Below are 16,085 nucleotides of genomic sequence, written 5' to 3' on the forward strand. Positions count from 1 at the left end.
GACAGCTTTATCACGACTAGATATTTATAGCAGAAATAGCAAAGCTTTGGCTGAGGGCCAGTTGACATGATCAAATTACCCTCTCTTCAAGTGTTCTGAAATTGAATTAAATAACATTTGAGGAGGGGAACTGTGCAAGGCCTCTCATATCTGTCTCTAGTTTGGTGGGTGCACTTTTGAGAGTAGAGCCTCCTCTTTTTTTGGGAAATCTCCAAGACTCCAAGGGTAGAGGAGACTTTTCTATCCAGAAGATGGTCCTCCATGTTTAGAGGACGATGATGAAAGCAGAAGGGCAGGGAGAGAGCATTGTTATTTAATTCACTGCTACCATGCCTCCAATAGAGCTATTGTCATAGCAAGCAAGCATGTTGGTAGAGCAAACCGTGTGTATTGTTTTTCTTACAGTCATATAATTACTTCACCATGATGTCATTCTACAGCTCATCTCACACACTATCATTACAAAGCTGACTAAATTGGGTGGCAAGACAAATTTTCATCCAAGGGTTAGGGGATTTGAAGAAAATTCTGAAAAATGGTTCAAAACAGGGCAACTGTTGTATCCTTGCCCCACGTTTGCTTGCATTTTAAGCATCCTACTTTTTTTGCAAATTATATATAGGGTCTTAGATTTAGCATTATTGCAATATGAAGAAGACAAAATATTTGCCATTATCCAAAAAATAAATAAATAGGAAACACATGCACTTTGGCTAATTGAAATATTTTCACCCTCTTATTACTTATTAAGACACACCTTCAGCAGACTCAGTAAGCTTTCCTTTGTAATAAGTATATTGGAGCACAAAGACGTGTCTAAAAGCAAATAGTAAAGGTAAAGGTTTTCACCTGTGATTAAGTCCAGTCGTGTCCGACTCTGGGGGTTGGTGCTCATCTCAATTTCTAAGCCGAAGGGCCAGCGTTGTCCGTAGACACCTCCAAGGTCATGTGGCCAGCATGACTGTATGGAGCACCATTATATTCCCGCCGGAGCGGTACCTATTGATCTACTCACATTTGCATGTTTTCGAACTGCTAGGTTGGCAGAAGCTGGGGCTAACAGTGGGTGCTCACTCTGCTCCCCGGATTCGAACTTGCAACCTTTCAGTTTGCAAGTTCAGCAGCTCAGTGCTTTAACATGCTGCCCCATTGGGGGCTCCAGTCTAATAGCAAATAAATAATACTAAATAATTAATACTATGAGATACGAATTTTGATCTTAAGAATTGACTAGAGAGTCATGGAATCTGTGAACCAAGTAGCTCTGTGTGTTTTCTTTGCTGCTCAATGAAACCTCTGTGGAATAAGAAGTGTCATCATGCAATTTCATTTTCAACCATGGGTTTTGGAATTTTCCAGGATGTAGAGTTTGCCACTTTCGCACATACATGTTTCTCTCATTGTTGGTGCTCCCTCTTGAAAGATGATTTGCTGTATTTCTTCCCATTCATTCATTCATTCATTCTCACTTGCTTGCTCTGGGTAGCAGATGGTTACTGTGCAATATTTTCATTGTGAAACCATGAACTAGGTTGGTAGTGTTTCCAAGTCATATTAGGCCAGTCTACATCAAGGCAGAATCTAATAAGTAGACATCTTAATTTACAGGTTCAGGCTTGATCCCTCTTTCTATGTTTATTTAATATGCTGCTTGCATATTGATCTGGACATACCAAGGCCTGTAATCTCTCTGATATCGTCATGTCAAGCATAATAATTAAAAGTAACTAAAGCAGAAGCCATTGATTTGGGCCAGAAAGAGGATGGGTTATACATGTGATAGTACGGGATACAAAGGAAAAGTATTGTATATACTTGAAGATAAGCTGAGTTTTTTTAGCCCTTTTTTTAAGCTGAAAAAGCCTCCCTCAGCTTATAATGGGGTCAGAGTCAAGGCCGGCAATGGAGCCTGCAGGCTATTGCTTGCAATATATGATATATTTCTCTCTTACCCTTCCTTATCAGTATGTTTTCTTTTGCAAAGCCTCCCTCGCTCTTAATCAAGGGAATGTTTTGAAAAGGGAAAGATGCCCTTGCAAGTCAGGAAGAATATATATATATATATATATATATATATATATATATATATATATATATATATATATAATGAAAGCATTTGTTAAACTTTCCTACAGATTAAGGCATTAACCCCTTGCAAGCTTTTGCATTCCTTATCTATCTATCTATCTATCTATCATCTACATTAATTTTATATATGAATTTTCCCCTCATATGTTTGCAGGTATTTGCAAATCCTATATACATATATATCCATGTACCTGTATATCTGTAGCCATACATATACATTATTTTTATATATGAATTTACCCTCATATGTTTGCAAGTTTCTGCAAATCCTATATAGATATAATTATCTATATAAAAAGAGATGTCTGGATAGATATGAATATATTCTTACCTACCTATATATAGGGCTTGCAAATATTACAGGGGGGAAATGAACACACAAATATATATAGACATGGCTTGCAAATATTGTAGGGGAAATGCACACACACACACACACAAAGGGATTTGCAAATGTTTCAGGGGGAAATGCATATGTGAAATTAGTATCTATAATTATAGATCTATATCTAGTTCTGCATTGTTTATATAAGCATTGAATGTTTGCCTGTTACTATGTTGGCAGCTGGCCTGAGTCCCCATGGGGAGATAGGGTGGGATCCAAATGAAGTTTATTATTATTATGATTATTATGATTATTATGATTATTATTATTATTATTATTATTATTATTATTATTATTAGGTTATTGTTGATACCATATTGTTTTGTTGCCCATACCTTTCCACTTACAGAGCTAGTTTTTCTTTGAAATACGGTAAATATTCACAAACATTTAACCTACTGATGCCTTGATTAATGTAATTATATTGGTATCTATTTTTATTTTGAAATTTACCAGTAGCTGCTACATTTCCCACCCTTGGCTTATACTCGATTCAATAAGTTATCCCAGTTTTTGTGGTAAAATTAGGTGCCTCGGCTTAAAGTCGGGTTGGCTTATACTCAAGTATATATGGTAATTCTTTCCTCTGGCTAGTGGAATGAAGATCACTTGGCCAGTGCCCCCCTTCCTCTTTCCTTCTTGCACCTTACCTGTTCATTCTCTGCCAGTAAACAGATAATGAATAGGTTCAAAAATGCTTATGTTACCTTCCCTCTGCCTCAAAATTCAGAATTCTATTTCACCTGTCAGTTGTCCTTGAAAGAAGAAGAAAGGCATTCTGGCCCGATGAGGGCAAAGTCTGGGCTTCAGACGGTTGGAAGCAGGATCAAAGCAACATTCCCTTTCGTCTCCATGAGCCCAGAGAGAAAGCACTATTTCTGTTTGCTTGGATCCAGGAATTGCCTTTTGATTTCCTCCCCCGTTGTCTTTCTCCTCTTTTTTTCTTTCTGCTTCCACTGGGTGAGTAATCCTCAGTCGAGCTGCAAGGAGCAAAGGACAGTCGATGGCATGCTTCTAACAGTCCTGCCTCCAGCTACCCTGCCTGTCCTAACATGGCCCCTTTCTTTCTGTCGTTTTTATTGTCTATGACGAGGCTTCACAAAAAGCAATACCATACAGATCCACACACATGTCCATTTTCCCCCTGTCATAGCCAATGTATGGTTGCACAAGTTTCCAGATTAAACCTTTCCTAGAATCACAAATTAATTGAATGTGATGGCAAGGCGGCAGGGTGGGGGTGGGGGTGGGGGTGGGGTTGGGGTGCCAGTGACTTAGCTGTGTGAAGATTAAAGTAATTGATTTTCCTACACAAGATCCAGTGCTTCCTTTCCTTCACAGCAACCTCTGGATGTTTCTCATCCATCTCAGCTGGATGTTTCTTTAGACATACAATTGCCCAAGCCACATATAACATGTAATATGATGTGAGAGATAATTTGAATTTTTAACATGCACACACTTCAAAACTCACTGTGGTTTTCTCCCCCAATGTGAAGCTAATTATAATTACATGCTCACCTTCCTGGTTAGGTTTTTCTTAATTTGAACATCAACTAAAAGTGTTACGTGTGAGCCAAGAATGAATATTGCAAGTGTTGTACCTAAAGCTGCCCTGTTAAATTAGTCAAACCAAAGGGATGAATAATAGAATACCTTTTAAAGAAGCTGTGAAACATCCATCCTAGGCTCCTGGGAAGGTTTCTCTGCAATGGTCAGAAACTGCTGGCTTAGCTCTGAAGTCATAATAGAACAGCAAACTTATACAGGTTGAATGTCCCTTATCTGGAAATCCAAAATACTTCAAAACTCAAAAATGTCCACAAGGGTGGGTGAGATAGTGATACTTTGGCTTCCTGATGGTTCGGTACACACAAACTTTGTTTCAGGCTCAGCATTATTGTATAAAATTGCCTTCTGGCTATGTGTGTAAGGTAGAAAAGAACATAAATGACTTTTGTGTGTGACATGGGCTTTATCTCCAAGATATCTCATTATGTACATATGCAAATATATTCCAAAATCCAAACCAAAATAATATCCAAACTCCAAAACACCTCTGGTCCCAAAAATTTTGGATAAGGGATAATTAATCTGTAATGAGAAAATTAGGTAGCTGTTTGTTAGGCTCAAGAACAGGTTCAAAAACCACAGTTAGATCAACTCAAGGAGGGCCACAACTCAGTGGGAGAGCACCTGCTTTGTATGCAGAAAGTCCAAACTCTTATTTCTCTAATTCAAAGGATGAGATAGAGTGCAACTACACTGTCAAATCAATGCAGTTTGACATTACTTTAACTGCCATGGCTCAATACTATGGAATAATGGGAGTAACCGTTCTTTAGTTTTCTCTGTAGGTCTTTAGCCTTCTCTACCAGTGCCTCATCAAATTACAAACCCCAGAATTCCATAGCATTGAGCCATGACAGTGGTTCAAATTGCATTAATTCTACAGTAGAAATGCACTCCTGGTTTGCATTAACAATGGTTAGATACATATGTGAAGCTATAATTTTCAAACACAGTTAATCAGATAAAAGAAAGTGTTTGTTGGGGTGAATAATATATTCTGGTGGAAGAGATGATTTCCCACTTCTTTGCCTCACCTCATCATCTCCTACGAGATCAGCGATGTTATGCCATCCCCACTGTCTTTATCTCTTAATGCACTCATTTTCCTTCAACTTCTCTTGTGTCCTTATATGCCATCCTTTTTGTTCCTGTCAATTTTCTTTCGTCTTGATTCCATTCACCTTTTGTTCTTTGCATTCTGTCTTCAGAATGTCATATTCTCTCCATCCATTCATAAGCGCTGCCACGTAAGCAACGGATGGCTCATGCCTTGAACAGAACTGGCAGCATCACTAGGGGTGGGTTGTTTGTTCTGCGGGTCGAAGGATTCTGGGAAGGTCGGACACAACTTGTCTTCTTCAATTTGTTTTTAAAGCAGGGGTTATTTTTCTGAATGTAAGAGACATTCTGGTAAATGAGAGCAGGTTACTGGCTAGATTGGGGGCACTGTGTTCTGATGTGTTTTTCTGGAGGGCAGGCTAGTCTCCTTACTGCCCAGAATTTGTAACTTCCCCATCATTGCTGAAAGCAGCCATTGGTCAGACCATTGTCTATCACGCTTAGTATCATGTGCACATGCTGACAGGGATGTTAGACCTAAATATTTGTTTACCTTTGCTGATGATGTTGGGGACTGTACTTGAAATCCTCTGTCTGGGAAACCTGCATTAGTTGTGATTGGTTATACTCCAAAGAACACTTCTTCAGCAAAAGACTGCTAGATAGAAGGCTTTCTCATTAGCCTCTCTGTGGAAAACCTTGCCTCCAAAACTCAAAAAATGGCTGAGTTGCTTCTGTTCATCAGGAAGAAATTTGTTGTACGTTGGTTGTTAAATTAGAATTTCTTGGATGTCTGCTGTTTGTCTCAATTGTTTATTTTATTGTTCTGTTGAATGTCTGTATCTCTGTGTAATTGGTTTGCCTTTTGTATTTAAATGTAAGCTCCTATTGGAGCCTTGTGGGTTAGAAATGTGGGCAGACATTTGGGAAACAAATACATAAATAATCCAGAAAACTACTTCTGGGAGCTAGACTGATTTTCCTTGGGAGGGAGCTATACAGCTGAGGTGCTACCACACTTTGTCTCCTGTACACACCAGTTTTGGCTTCTCAAAGTGATGTAATACATAACAGAGCTGCTGTTGAGGGTCTCAAAGGCTTATGTGAGGATCTGAAAACTTTGCATATAAAAACTAGCACTTTGAATTGAATTCAAAAGCTAACTGAAAGCAAGTGAAGTTCCAACAAGAATGGTAATACGTGGTCTCTAAAGAACACAACAGACAGCAGTCTGGCTGTCCTCTTTAGATGTAGCTTCAGATATTTTTCAATGAGTAATCCTCCAAAGGAGAGGACAGCTGAACTAGCAGAGAGCCAGGTTTCAGTGAGAACAAGAAGGTGAAAAGTCTAGAGAGAAATAAACCACGAACAGTAACAACTTTAGGAGCAACTGAGCGACAGTTCCATAAGGAACAAGAACAGAGAAACTGAAGAAGGAAGACAATGGGTAGGTATGAGATTAGAAGAAACAGAGATAAAAAAACTGGAGCTGTAACAAAAAAAGAAAATTTAGCCAACAGTTACTAATGAAGTGTTGAAGGACCTGGAGATTTTTGTCTTTTGGCAGAACTAGGCAACAAGGGAAGTGAAATCAGCACTCAGGATGGTCAGATTGTAGGATAGGTAGACTTCTATATCTTTGAAAGTAAGATAGAAGAGGGAATGTTATTTGGAGGAGATTTTCTTTCTGCAACATGACAGGCCGCACCTTCTGCCCAGGATACCATCTTCCAACCTGCAATTTAGGATTTTGAGATTAAAAACTGTAAAAGAATCTTGTATCTTTAACAAATGACAAACAACATTTGCTAAAATTGCATCTTCTACATAATTATTAAATGTATAAAGGCCCTCTTGAATTTTCAGTGTGAAATCCTACTTGCAGGTCCATATATGGTGAAGTTGGACTGGTACAGAGAGGTCACTGGCTGGATTATTAGTGACCTCTGCCTGTGACTTGTTGCAAGCATGGGTGCCCCTAGACTAATGCAAGGCCTCTCCTTATCTTTTGCCCTGGAGTTGTTTCCTTTTTTGAAAGAAAAGTGCTCTTACTTATTAATATCTTTGAATCTTGTGGTTGTAAGAATTTCCACCTGACTGCCTCGCCTTGGTTCCCTCTCAGAGTGTGGGCTGTGTGAGTTCATTACAGATGCTTTTAGTTGGAATCTGGCTCCTGCTACATTGTCACCTGAGCGGAAAAAGCTTGAAAATAGGTCATTGCGCTTGACTGAGCAGATTCCGGCCCACAACCATACAGCTGCTTCCTGCCTTGACCCCAAATTCTTGTGCAAGGAGTCTCTGGTGCCACGATTAGTTTTGTTTCAGGTACCTTGTGGCAGAATATGCACTGGCTTAATGCCTCTTGATAGAGACCACTCCCACTTGATGAGGAAATTGCTTCTGGCAATGCTACCTGTGAATGGAAGGACCAGCATGACATTATGGGAGCTGAAATTCCAGTGAAAGTGATCTCAGTGCGGACAGAGGTTCAAGATTCCACTTTCCTTCAAAAGCAATAAAACCATTAGTTGATTTTCCTTCTAATTTTTTTAAAGTTCCAGTGTTAGTCAGACTTATTCTGAATCTTTCATATCAGGTCATCATGTTATTGAACAAAGATTCTGAAAGTCCATTTCTCAAACTGTTATAAAGCTTCCTCAGTCAAATGAACCATCACCTATACCACTCACTATTTACTGGGAGAGCCATAAGTGTTGGAGAAGACTACCAGAACCATGTTGTCCAACTCCCTGCTCTGTATGACTATACAACTCTCTGTGGTGGAGGCTCCTTCTTTGGAGGCTTTTAAACAGAGGCTGGATGGCCATCTGTCAGGGGTGCTTTGAATGCGATATTCCTGCTTTTTGGCAGGGAGTTGTACTGGATGGCCCACGGAGCCTCTTCCAACTCTGTGATTCTCCTGGGAGATGGTTATCCAACCCCTATTTTAAAACCTTAAAAGAAGGAGAGTCTCCTAACTTGTCTATTAGTTGCATTGTTCAGATGCAGCCCTACACAAGTGGAAGAGCATCATAAAAAGTGTTGTAATTTCCACAATGTATAAAAGGCAAGTAGATATTCCCTTTTGTTAGTTATGCTAGAGTAGAAGTAGACGAACCTACCAGCCCTCCAGAGGCTTTGGACTATAACTCACTTAATCATAGACCATCAGCCATGCTAATCAGGGATGGTGGAGGATGTAGTCCGAACCATGTGGACACTATTTTGCCTCCCCTGTTGCTAAATTTTCCATGTGTACAACACACCAATTTTTTTTAATGTGGCTGGCTTCCTTGCTTATAAGTCCCACAGGGTTGCATCAGTTTGTGAGAAGGTTTATCCCTAGGAAATTGTTCCCTGGAGCCTCAATTATGATTGCTTAGTTTATTAGTCAATAATTCATTCATTCTATATCCCACCTTTCCTCTATCATGGGACTAAAGAGGGCTGCCATTAGAGATTAAAACAAGGTATAACTAAAGACTTCATAATTAAAAAGTCCTTTAGAAAACCATCAGACAAGTAGCTTTGTGAAAAATGCTACAAAAGACATTAAAAGCATAATTAAAAAGATGAAAATACAGAAGACTCCAACTGGAGTCTTTTGCCATATCATCCAGTTTCTATATCTTGATTATCTGCTTTGAACTGGATTATATGAGTCTATACTGCCATATAATCCAGTTCAAAGCAGATAATCTGGATTCACAAATTGGATTATGCAGCAGTCTAGATGGGGCATCCATTTAGAGATCTTTCTACCACAACCACTTAATACCCCAAGGCCTGTCTAAATCAAAAGGCCTTGCCCCTGTGTTGAAAAGAGAGTAGAGACCAACGGTATCTGAAGCAAGGGGTAATTGTAGTCTGTGAGCAACCACCAAGAAGTCTTTCTCTTGTCCTCATTATATATGACTTAGACATCTATGAATCAAGACCCCATCCACACTGGCTGACTAATCCAGGGCCAGTCTGGAGTAAAAATGCTCCATAAGCGACCATTTGCACCATCTTGAATCTGTGGCTGTGGCGGGTCAGAGTTCAGCTGGGACAACACTGTATAAGCCCTACTAGACTATCATTTTCCCATCGGTGTCATCTGTCAGAGTAATTTACGCAACCCAGATGACAGTTGCAGGCATCCCATACAGATATCCTTCTTCTTGGTCATGTGGGCACCCTGATGTTGTCAGCACAGGGTGGCAATGGTGGCAAAATAGGCCCATTGCATCCCCCTTTTCCTGTGTTCATGAGCGAGAGAAAAGAGAATGGCAGCTGTGGCCCATGTGGACAGTGGAATATTATTATTATTATTATTATTATTATTATTATTATTATTATTGACACAACAACATTGTATGACACAGCAAACAAGATAGATATACTGGATTTCATATCACAAAATCACAAGTCGAATACTTCCCAATTGTTTAGGACTGTGTGATGTATTTTCAGATGATGCGTGCAGATCCCAGTAGGGTGGCCTTTTGCAGTTGGCAGATCATAATTTTGTCAATGTCTATTGTTTCCAAATGCCGGCTAAGATTTTTTTGCACGGCACCCAATGTGCCGATCACCACCAGGACCACCTGTACTGGTTTCTGCCAGAGTCTTTGAAGTTCGATCTTGAGGTCCTGATAGTGGCTGAGTTTTTCCTGTTGTTTTTTGTCAATGCGACTGTCACCTGGTACGGCAACATCAATAATCCAAACCTTTTTCTTTGTCAGTCTGCATTCGGAAGTCCCACAGTATCTTTGCGTGTTCATTTTCCATGACCTTTTCAGGTTTGTAATCCCACCAGTTCTTTACTGCTGGGAGGTGGTATTTGAGGCATAAGTTCTGATGATGATGATGATGATGATGATGATGATGATGATGATGATTATATCCCACCCTATCTACATGAGGAGACTCAGGACGGTTTACAACAGATATCGGTAAACATTCAATATTGTAAAAAGCTGAACACAAATAACCAACCCTCCAAATCCCAAAAACAAATCCATAGCTACATCAAAAATAATAACACATTATCAAAATTAAATAATAAACATAATAAATGTCCGATTTCATCACTAAGATTTAGGGAGACAAAACAGGAATCTAAACAAAGCAAGATAATTTAAAAAAATTATAACCAGCAGCTAGAGTGATCCACCAACTCCACTTCAAGGTGACTATGCATGATATTCTATACCACCTCCTTTGGAATGGGCCAAATCAGTTCTGGACCTGCTATCTACACTACACTGAAGCTAAGTGGTTGATCTGTAGTTTGAGGCAACCTTTTTTAATGTGGGATTAATCTGGATTAACATAGCTTTACCTCATGATACCTACCAGAAGTAGCAGAACGTTGTGGGGATAGTCAGAATCAACAGCACAGAGAGTACAAACTATTAGGCCTGTGTAGACGAGCCCCAAGAGAAGTTCTGAAAATGGGAGCAGACTCATATGGGGACATAAGAACTTTTAAGCAATATAGAGCTTTCTAGGTCATAACCAGCATTAGTCGGGTAATATCCTACTCTTGAAGATGCATTCTGTACTCAATCCATGGGATGAAGTCCTGATAGGTAATCGAACTGATGTAGCAAAAAATAATTGAAAGGTTAGGAAGTACTACCGTTGCATTCTTTACTGCTTCTGCAAGATTTTGCATGTGTCAAACATAGTCCTCCTTTCAACTCAGTGAGGAGAGTCCCACTGAGTAGGAAGGCAGGCAGTAGCTAGGAGAAGCTGCTTCCTTATTCTTCACTGCCAGACTTCGTTGGCCAACGTGTATTTGAATGAGTGGTTGGGGAAGCCAAAGGTCAGCAGTAGTCCTGCAAAGTGTGTTTGGATTTGCCCACTTCTTTTGTGAAGTTTGGTTTTGCAAGGACTTACTTTTCTTAGGCAAGGTTTTTTAAAAAAGAACTCCCATTAAACTTTTAGATTGTTCACACTTAAAGGTGTAGTCTTTGAACCACACTTCGGTATGAAATGGTTAGGCTCAGATGTTCTCTTGCAAGAAAAAGATGAGACCTATTATTCCCCTTCTGTAGACAGGTTTTAATAGTGTCTTCATGTAAGGAAGCAAATTGCAGTAAATATTTTCCACCCTAATTTTGAAGTCTCTGGAGGTGACTGCCATGGTGATCCTGGTATTGATTAACTAGGAAGTTTTCTGTAAGTTATCAAAGCAATGTGTTTAACAGCAAAAAGTCTTGATCTGACCTCTTGGGAAGAAGAAATGCATGTGTTTTAAGAAAATAAAAATAACAAACAGAAAGGAGGAGGGATGGCTTTTTAGTGCACTTTTCTTCTTTTGCAAACATCCTGTGATCTTTCCCCTGAAGGAAAAAAAATTCTTGGGGGACTAGTCATATTGATTTGTCTCTTTCTTTATCCTTGTGTTTAGTACCTCTGGCATAGAAAGAACCCAGGGTTGTGTGGCTGGAGCCATACTTCATCTTTTTCAGACAGTTTAGAACAATCTGAAAGAAGAATCTTCTAAGGGTTACATTTACCATGGTTTTGCTTAAGGTAAATGTTTTATAACAAAATGGGAACATTTTGTTCTCCAGATCTTTTAGGCCATTACTCCCATTGGTCCCATCCATCCAGTGTGGCCTATGTAGGAACAGCAAGAGTTATTCAAATGATCCGGAGAATTAAAGATTCCCCATATTATTTTATGCAGTTTTTGCATGTGACAAAAGATGCCAATATAATGTGAAAATTGATCTATAATACTGGGTTGTCATTAGTGACCAGGCAAAAGATTGTTTTCATCTTTTTGCTTTCCTCCCAATTAAACAGGCCATACATACTGTGCAAAATTTTCGTAACTCATTGTAAATTGGATCATATTTGTTAGATTTGTACTTATGATGTGATATCCAACATGCAAATTGTCCACGCCAAAAATTAAGAATCAAAACTTTAGCCTAGTATTTTTCATAATATTTTTCAGAAAGGGAAAGAGAGAGGACTTCCATGTCGGGTTAGCTTTTCAGGCAGGCAGGTATAGGGCACAAGGTTGCACTGGAGAAGAGAGAGGAGGACTTTCCATTAGCTGCTGCTTAGCTTTGTGGTTATTAGTTTACTGTAGCTGAGGCTGACTCTTTGCGCTGGGGAGAGAGAAGCTTTGCACACTCTAGAGACACTGAGGCAAAAACTGGCAGGCAGGGGCTTGCTTATGTGTTTTTGAGGTGGGTGGGTGCCTTTTGCTTTACGACATATACTTTTGTTGCATTTTAGCGAAACTTTGAGAGTTATTGCCTGAGCTACATTGCTCTCAAAAACACACAACATTTTTTTTCCACCGAGCCACAACTTGATTTGGCAGCATTTTCTAATGCTAATGTGATCTTTGTGTGCATAATGCAGCAAAAAAGCACACAACCTGTTGTTTAACTCTGGCACAAGTTGCTTTGGATGGCTGCATTTTCTAGTACTAGTGTGATCTCTGTGTGCATAATAAAGCAAAAAAGCACACAACTGCATGTTCAACTCTGACACAGGTTGCCTTAGCTGCTTTTTCTAGAGCTAGTGTGATCTCTGTGTACATAATACACAAAAAAAACCCCACAACATTCTGAAACTTGATGGGTTTGCTTGCAGTGGTAAATGTGTCCTGTCAAAGTGTGTCCACAGCCCCACTCCAGCCAACTATAGTAGCTAAAATATATTTTTCTTGACAATTTTTTTAAAAATTTCCCCCCAAACCAAGAAATGTGGTAATCTTTCTTAAACTTGTGGAAATGATGCTCTGGTTATGTTGTGTAATTGTAAAGAAATTCCAGGACATAGCTCTTGTAGTTTGTTTTTCAAAAATGTTTTCCCCCCCGTAAAAACCCAAACTATTCCCCAAAAATCAATAGATGAATGAAATATTCTGAAACTTGGGGCGGTATCCCCAATAGCTCTAAAAATGAGGGAGAAAGGAGCTCCGGAAGCCCCCCCCCCCAATATGCACGTAATTACTTTAACAAAATAGTTTTTGTTACTATCATTATAGTAATGAAATTTGTGCTAACGATACTTTAGAAGCACTTTAAAAATAAAATGCCTGTGCCCCCTAATTTGTAATTACTTTTGAAAATTTTTCTTACTTTTTCTTTTACTTTTTTTGTAATTACTTTTGAAACAGCCCTAATACATACCCTATGGGTTTTCCTGGTGAGAAAGTAAGGGAACTCTTTGAGGATAGTTGAGATAAAAATATGCCTGACAACCAAATTCAAGGCTTTATAGAATCAGATGTTAGCAGAAAGAGAGCCTACAAGATTTTTTTTTAAAAAATGGAAGATGAATTGCAGTTAAATCCTTGAAAAAGAATTAATGACTTTCCTGCCATCATCCTTTTCATGGTTGTAATAGTCTTAGGGCCCTTCTACACTGCCATATCATTCAGAAGAATCCACATTATCTGCTTTGAACTGGATTATCTGAGTCTACACTGCCAGTTCAAAGCAGATAATCTGGATTTTATACAGCTGTGTAGAAGGGCCCTTATATTAAGACCCTTGTAAGCATGGAAGCCAGGAATTTACTGTGTCCTCCAGGTGATTCTATGCTATAGCTCTTTTGGAAATGGCTATAGAATCCCACTGGAGGACTTAGTAAAACCTTAGAGAGACCATATTTTCCCTGGGTGTAGATAAGTGAAACTGCTGATACCCTGATCCTTCAGGCCACCTCCATGGTATCTGGGACCTGAAAGTTAGGTAAGTTAATGGTGTTTGGTCATACTGTTAGTTTCAGAAAACTGTTCTGTTCAGAAACATTTCACCCACAAATACAGGGGTCTTACCATCCTTCTTTCTTCAAGGATAGTGATCTACAGAGGATTGGGCATGATGCTGTTGTTTCTCTCTCCTTTTTAGCTGCGTGGTAGATGAGATGGACTTTTCTGGCATGGAGCTTGATGAAGCTTTGCGGAAATTTCAAGCCCACATCCGGGTGCAAGGAGAGGCCCAGAAGGTGGAGCGACTGATTGAAGCCTTCAGGTAAGAACACCTTAATGAAATTTTTTGAGATGTGTAATAACTGCAGTGAATACTACTTTAATTTATTGTATACATTCATAAGTGAAGGAAATTCTAGATTTCAGTTAGCTGTCAGAGAAAATAAAGATAACAACTTGATTTTATACTATTCAAACTCACTGACATCTAGTTAAGAGCCCCTGGGCTAGAAGAAGGACAAGGATGGAATTGGTAAAGCTGAGACAGAAGGCTCCGTGAAATTGAAATCTTTCTTTTAAGTTAAAAAAAGAGAGCAAATGGAATCTTCATAATTATCATAGCTTTTCCCTGAAAAATTAAGAATGTACATGCTGGGGATTGGAATGTGTACATTCAGAATGCACAATGTTAGAATTAGATGTATTCGTATACATAGGGCTTCTGTGTCAAATAACTCTGGGATCAGCAACTGCACAAAGTGGGACGGAGGCCAATTTTCCAAGCTCCCTGTGGGCCACATCCATTGCATCAATTCCTGTTTCTATTTTGAAGGGGAGACAGAACGAAAAGAAAGCATTTGTGGGTGCATCTACACTAGAATTAATGCAGCTTGATACTAGTTTAACTGCCATGGCTCAAAGCTATGGAACCATGGAAGCTGAAATATTGGTGAGGCACCAGTACTCCTTGGAAGAAAAGCTTGAAGACCCTGAAAAACTACAGCTCCCAAAATTCCATAGCGTTGAGCCAGGGCAGTTAAACTAGTATCAAGCTGCATTAATTATATACTTAGGTGTGCCCTGAGAGGTGGTAGTAATGTGTTGAAGAGTCTTTCTCCTTGTTTTTATGAAAGAAATGGAAGAAGCCTACTGAGTTGATTTTAACACAAATTTTTATAAAGAAATTGGTGAAATTCAGGGGGCTTTAGAGGACTGAGGGCCACGTTCATCTTGGAGGCTTCACTCTCTGTACCTCTGGTATAAATTAAGAAAATGGGGCAAAGCTCAGGCATCCATCTGTCTTATAACATACATGTATCAAACATTAAGGATGTTTTCTTCATTGGATCCTGGTGGCACAACACTATGGAGGATGTATGTGTGCATATGGACCCTCTGCTGTTTTTTGGTCAGGCATATAAGAAGTCCTAGCTTTTTAAAAAGTGGGGTATGAATAAAGTGTTTGTGAGGGGGAGAGTAAAGAGCCTGGGTCTCTTAGATAACTATTCCTATTATGTTTTGCTGTATGGGACTAATGAGAATTGTCCCCATAGCTACTAAAGGGCCACAAGTTACTTTTTCCTGGATTTGACTATTTCACTTTAACAACTCCAATTGAGCAACGCGTTGTTTAGTTTAAAGTTTACTGTCTTTATTAATAAGCACTTAGAAAATGATGAATGGCAAGTGCCACTTACATTGTGTTTTCTTTTTTGAAGACTCTTTTAGTTCCAGACTGCAAAAATGCGGGATGTCTCTGTAATAAGCAAAGAAAATTCTCCTTAAGTAACTTGTGACTAAAGCAATCATGGCAGGAAGCAATATGGTCTCTCTAAGCACACAAAATCTTTGTTGTATGATTATGTTCTTAAAAATGTTCCAACATTTGCTTAGTTTTTCCAATAAATCTCACAACCTCTGAGGATGAGGGTGAAACATCAGGAGAGAATTCTTCTGGAAAATGGCCATACAGCCTGGAAAATGCACAACAACCCCGTGATTCCAGCCATGAAAGCCTTCGACAACACAACGTTCTAACACATTCCCTCTTAGAAAAAGCATCCGTTTTATGCAGGAACAGAGAAGGAAAGCATTCTCTGAAAGACTTGTTAATACTAGAATTATTATTACTAATATTAGTATCAATAGTAGTTAAGATTTATATTAATAGTAATTATAACATGAATAAGAATTTTGGAAGAGAATTTCCTCCTTTGTCCTTGCATGAAAGGGATGCCTCTTCTAAGGACCATTCAGACAGGACCCAAAATGTGCAAGCTTGTGTGCTTTTACTGGAGGCGGCCAAATGAC

At 39.1% G+C, this 16,085-nt stretch overlaps 1 protein-coding gene across 7 annotated transcripts in view; it reads left to right on the top strand.

Annotated features, from left to right (window-relative positions):
- The window catches only part of iqsec3 (IQ motif and Sec7 domain ArfGEF 3), a 194,890-nt gene that overhangs the window by 148,711 nt on the left and 30,094 nt on the right, over positions 1–16,085 (top strand). For all 7 annotated transcript variants that reach the window (XM_008110439.3, XM_008110438.2, XM_008110436.3 and 4 more), the window contains exon 6: positions 13,975–14,097. In XM_008110439.3, the coding sequence (XP_008108646.2) occupies positions 13,975–14,097 (123 nt within the window). The remainder of the gene's footprint in view (positions 1–13,974; positions 14,098–16,085) is intronic.

Source organism: Anolis carolinensis, chromosome 5 (genome assembly GCF_035594765.1).
Source record: "Anolis carolinensis isolate JA03-04 chromosome 5, rAnoCar3.1.pri, whole genome shotgun sequence".
NCBI lineage: Eukaryota > Metazoa > Chordata > Lepidosauria > Squamata > Dactyloidae > Anolis > Anolis carolinensis.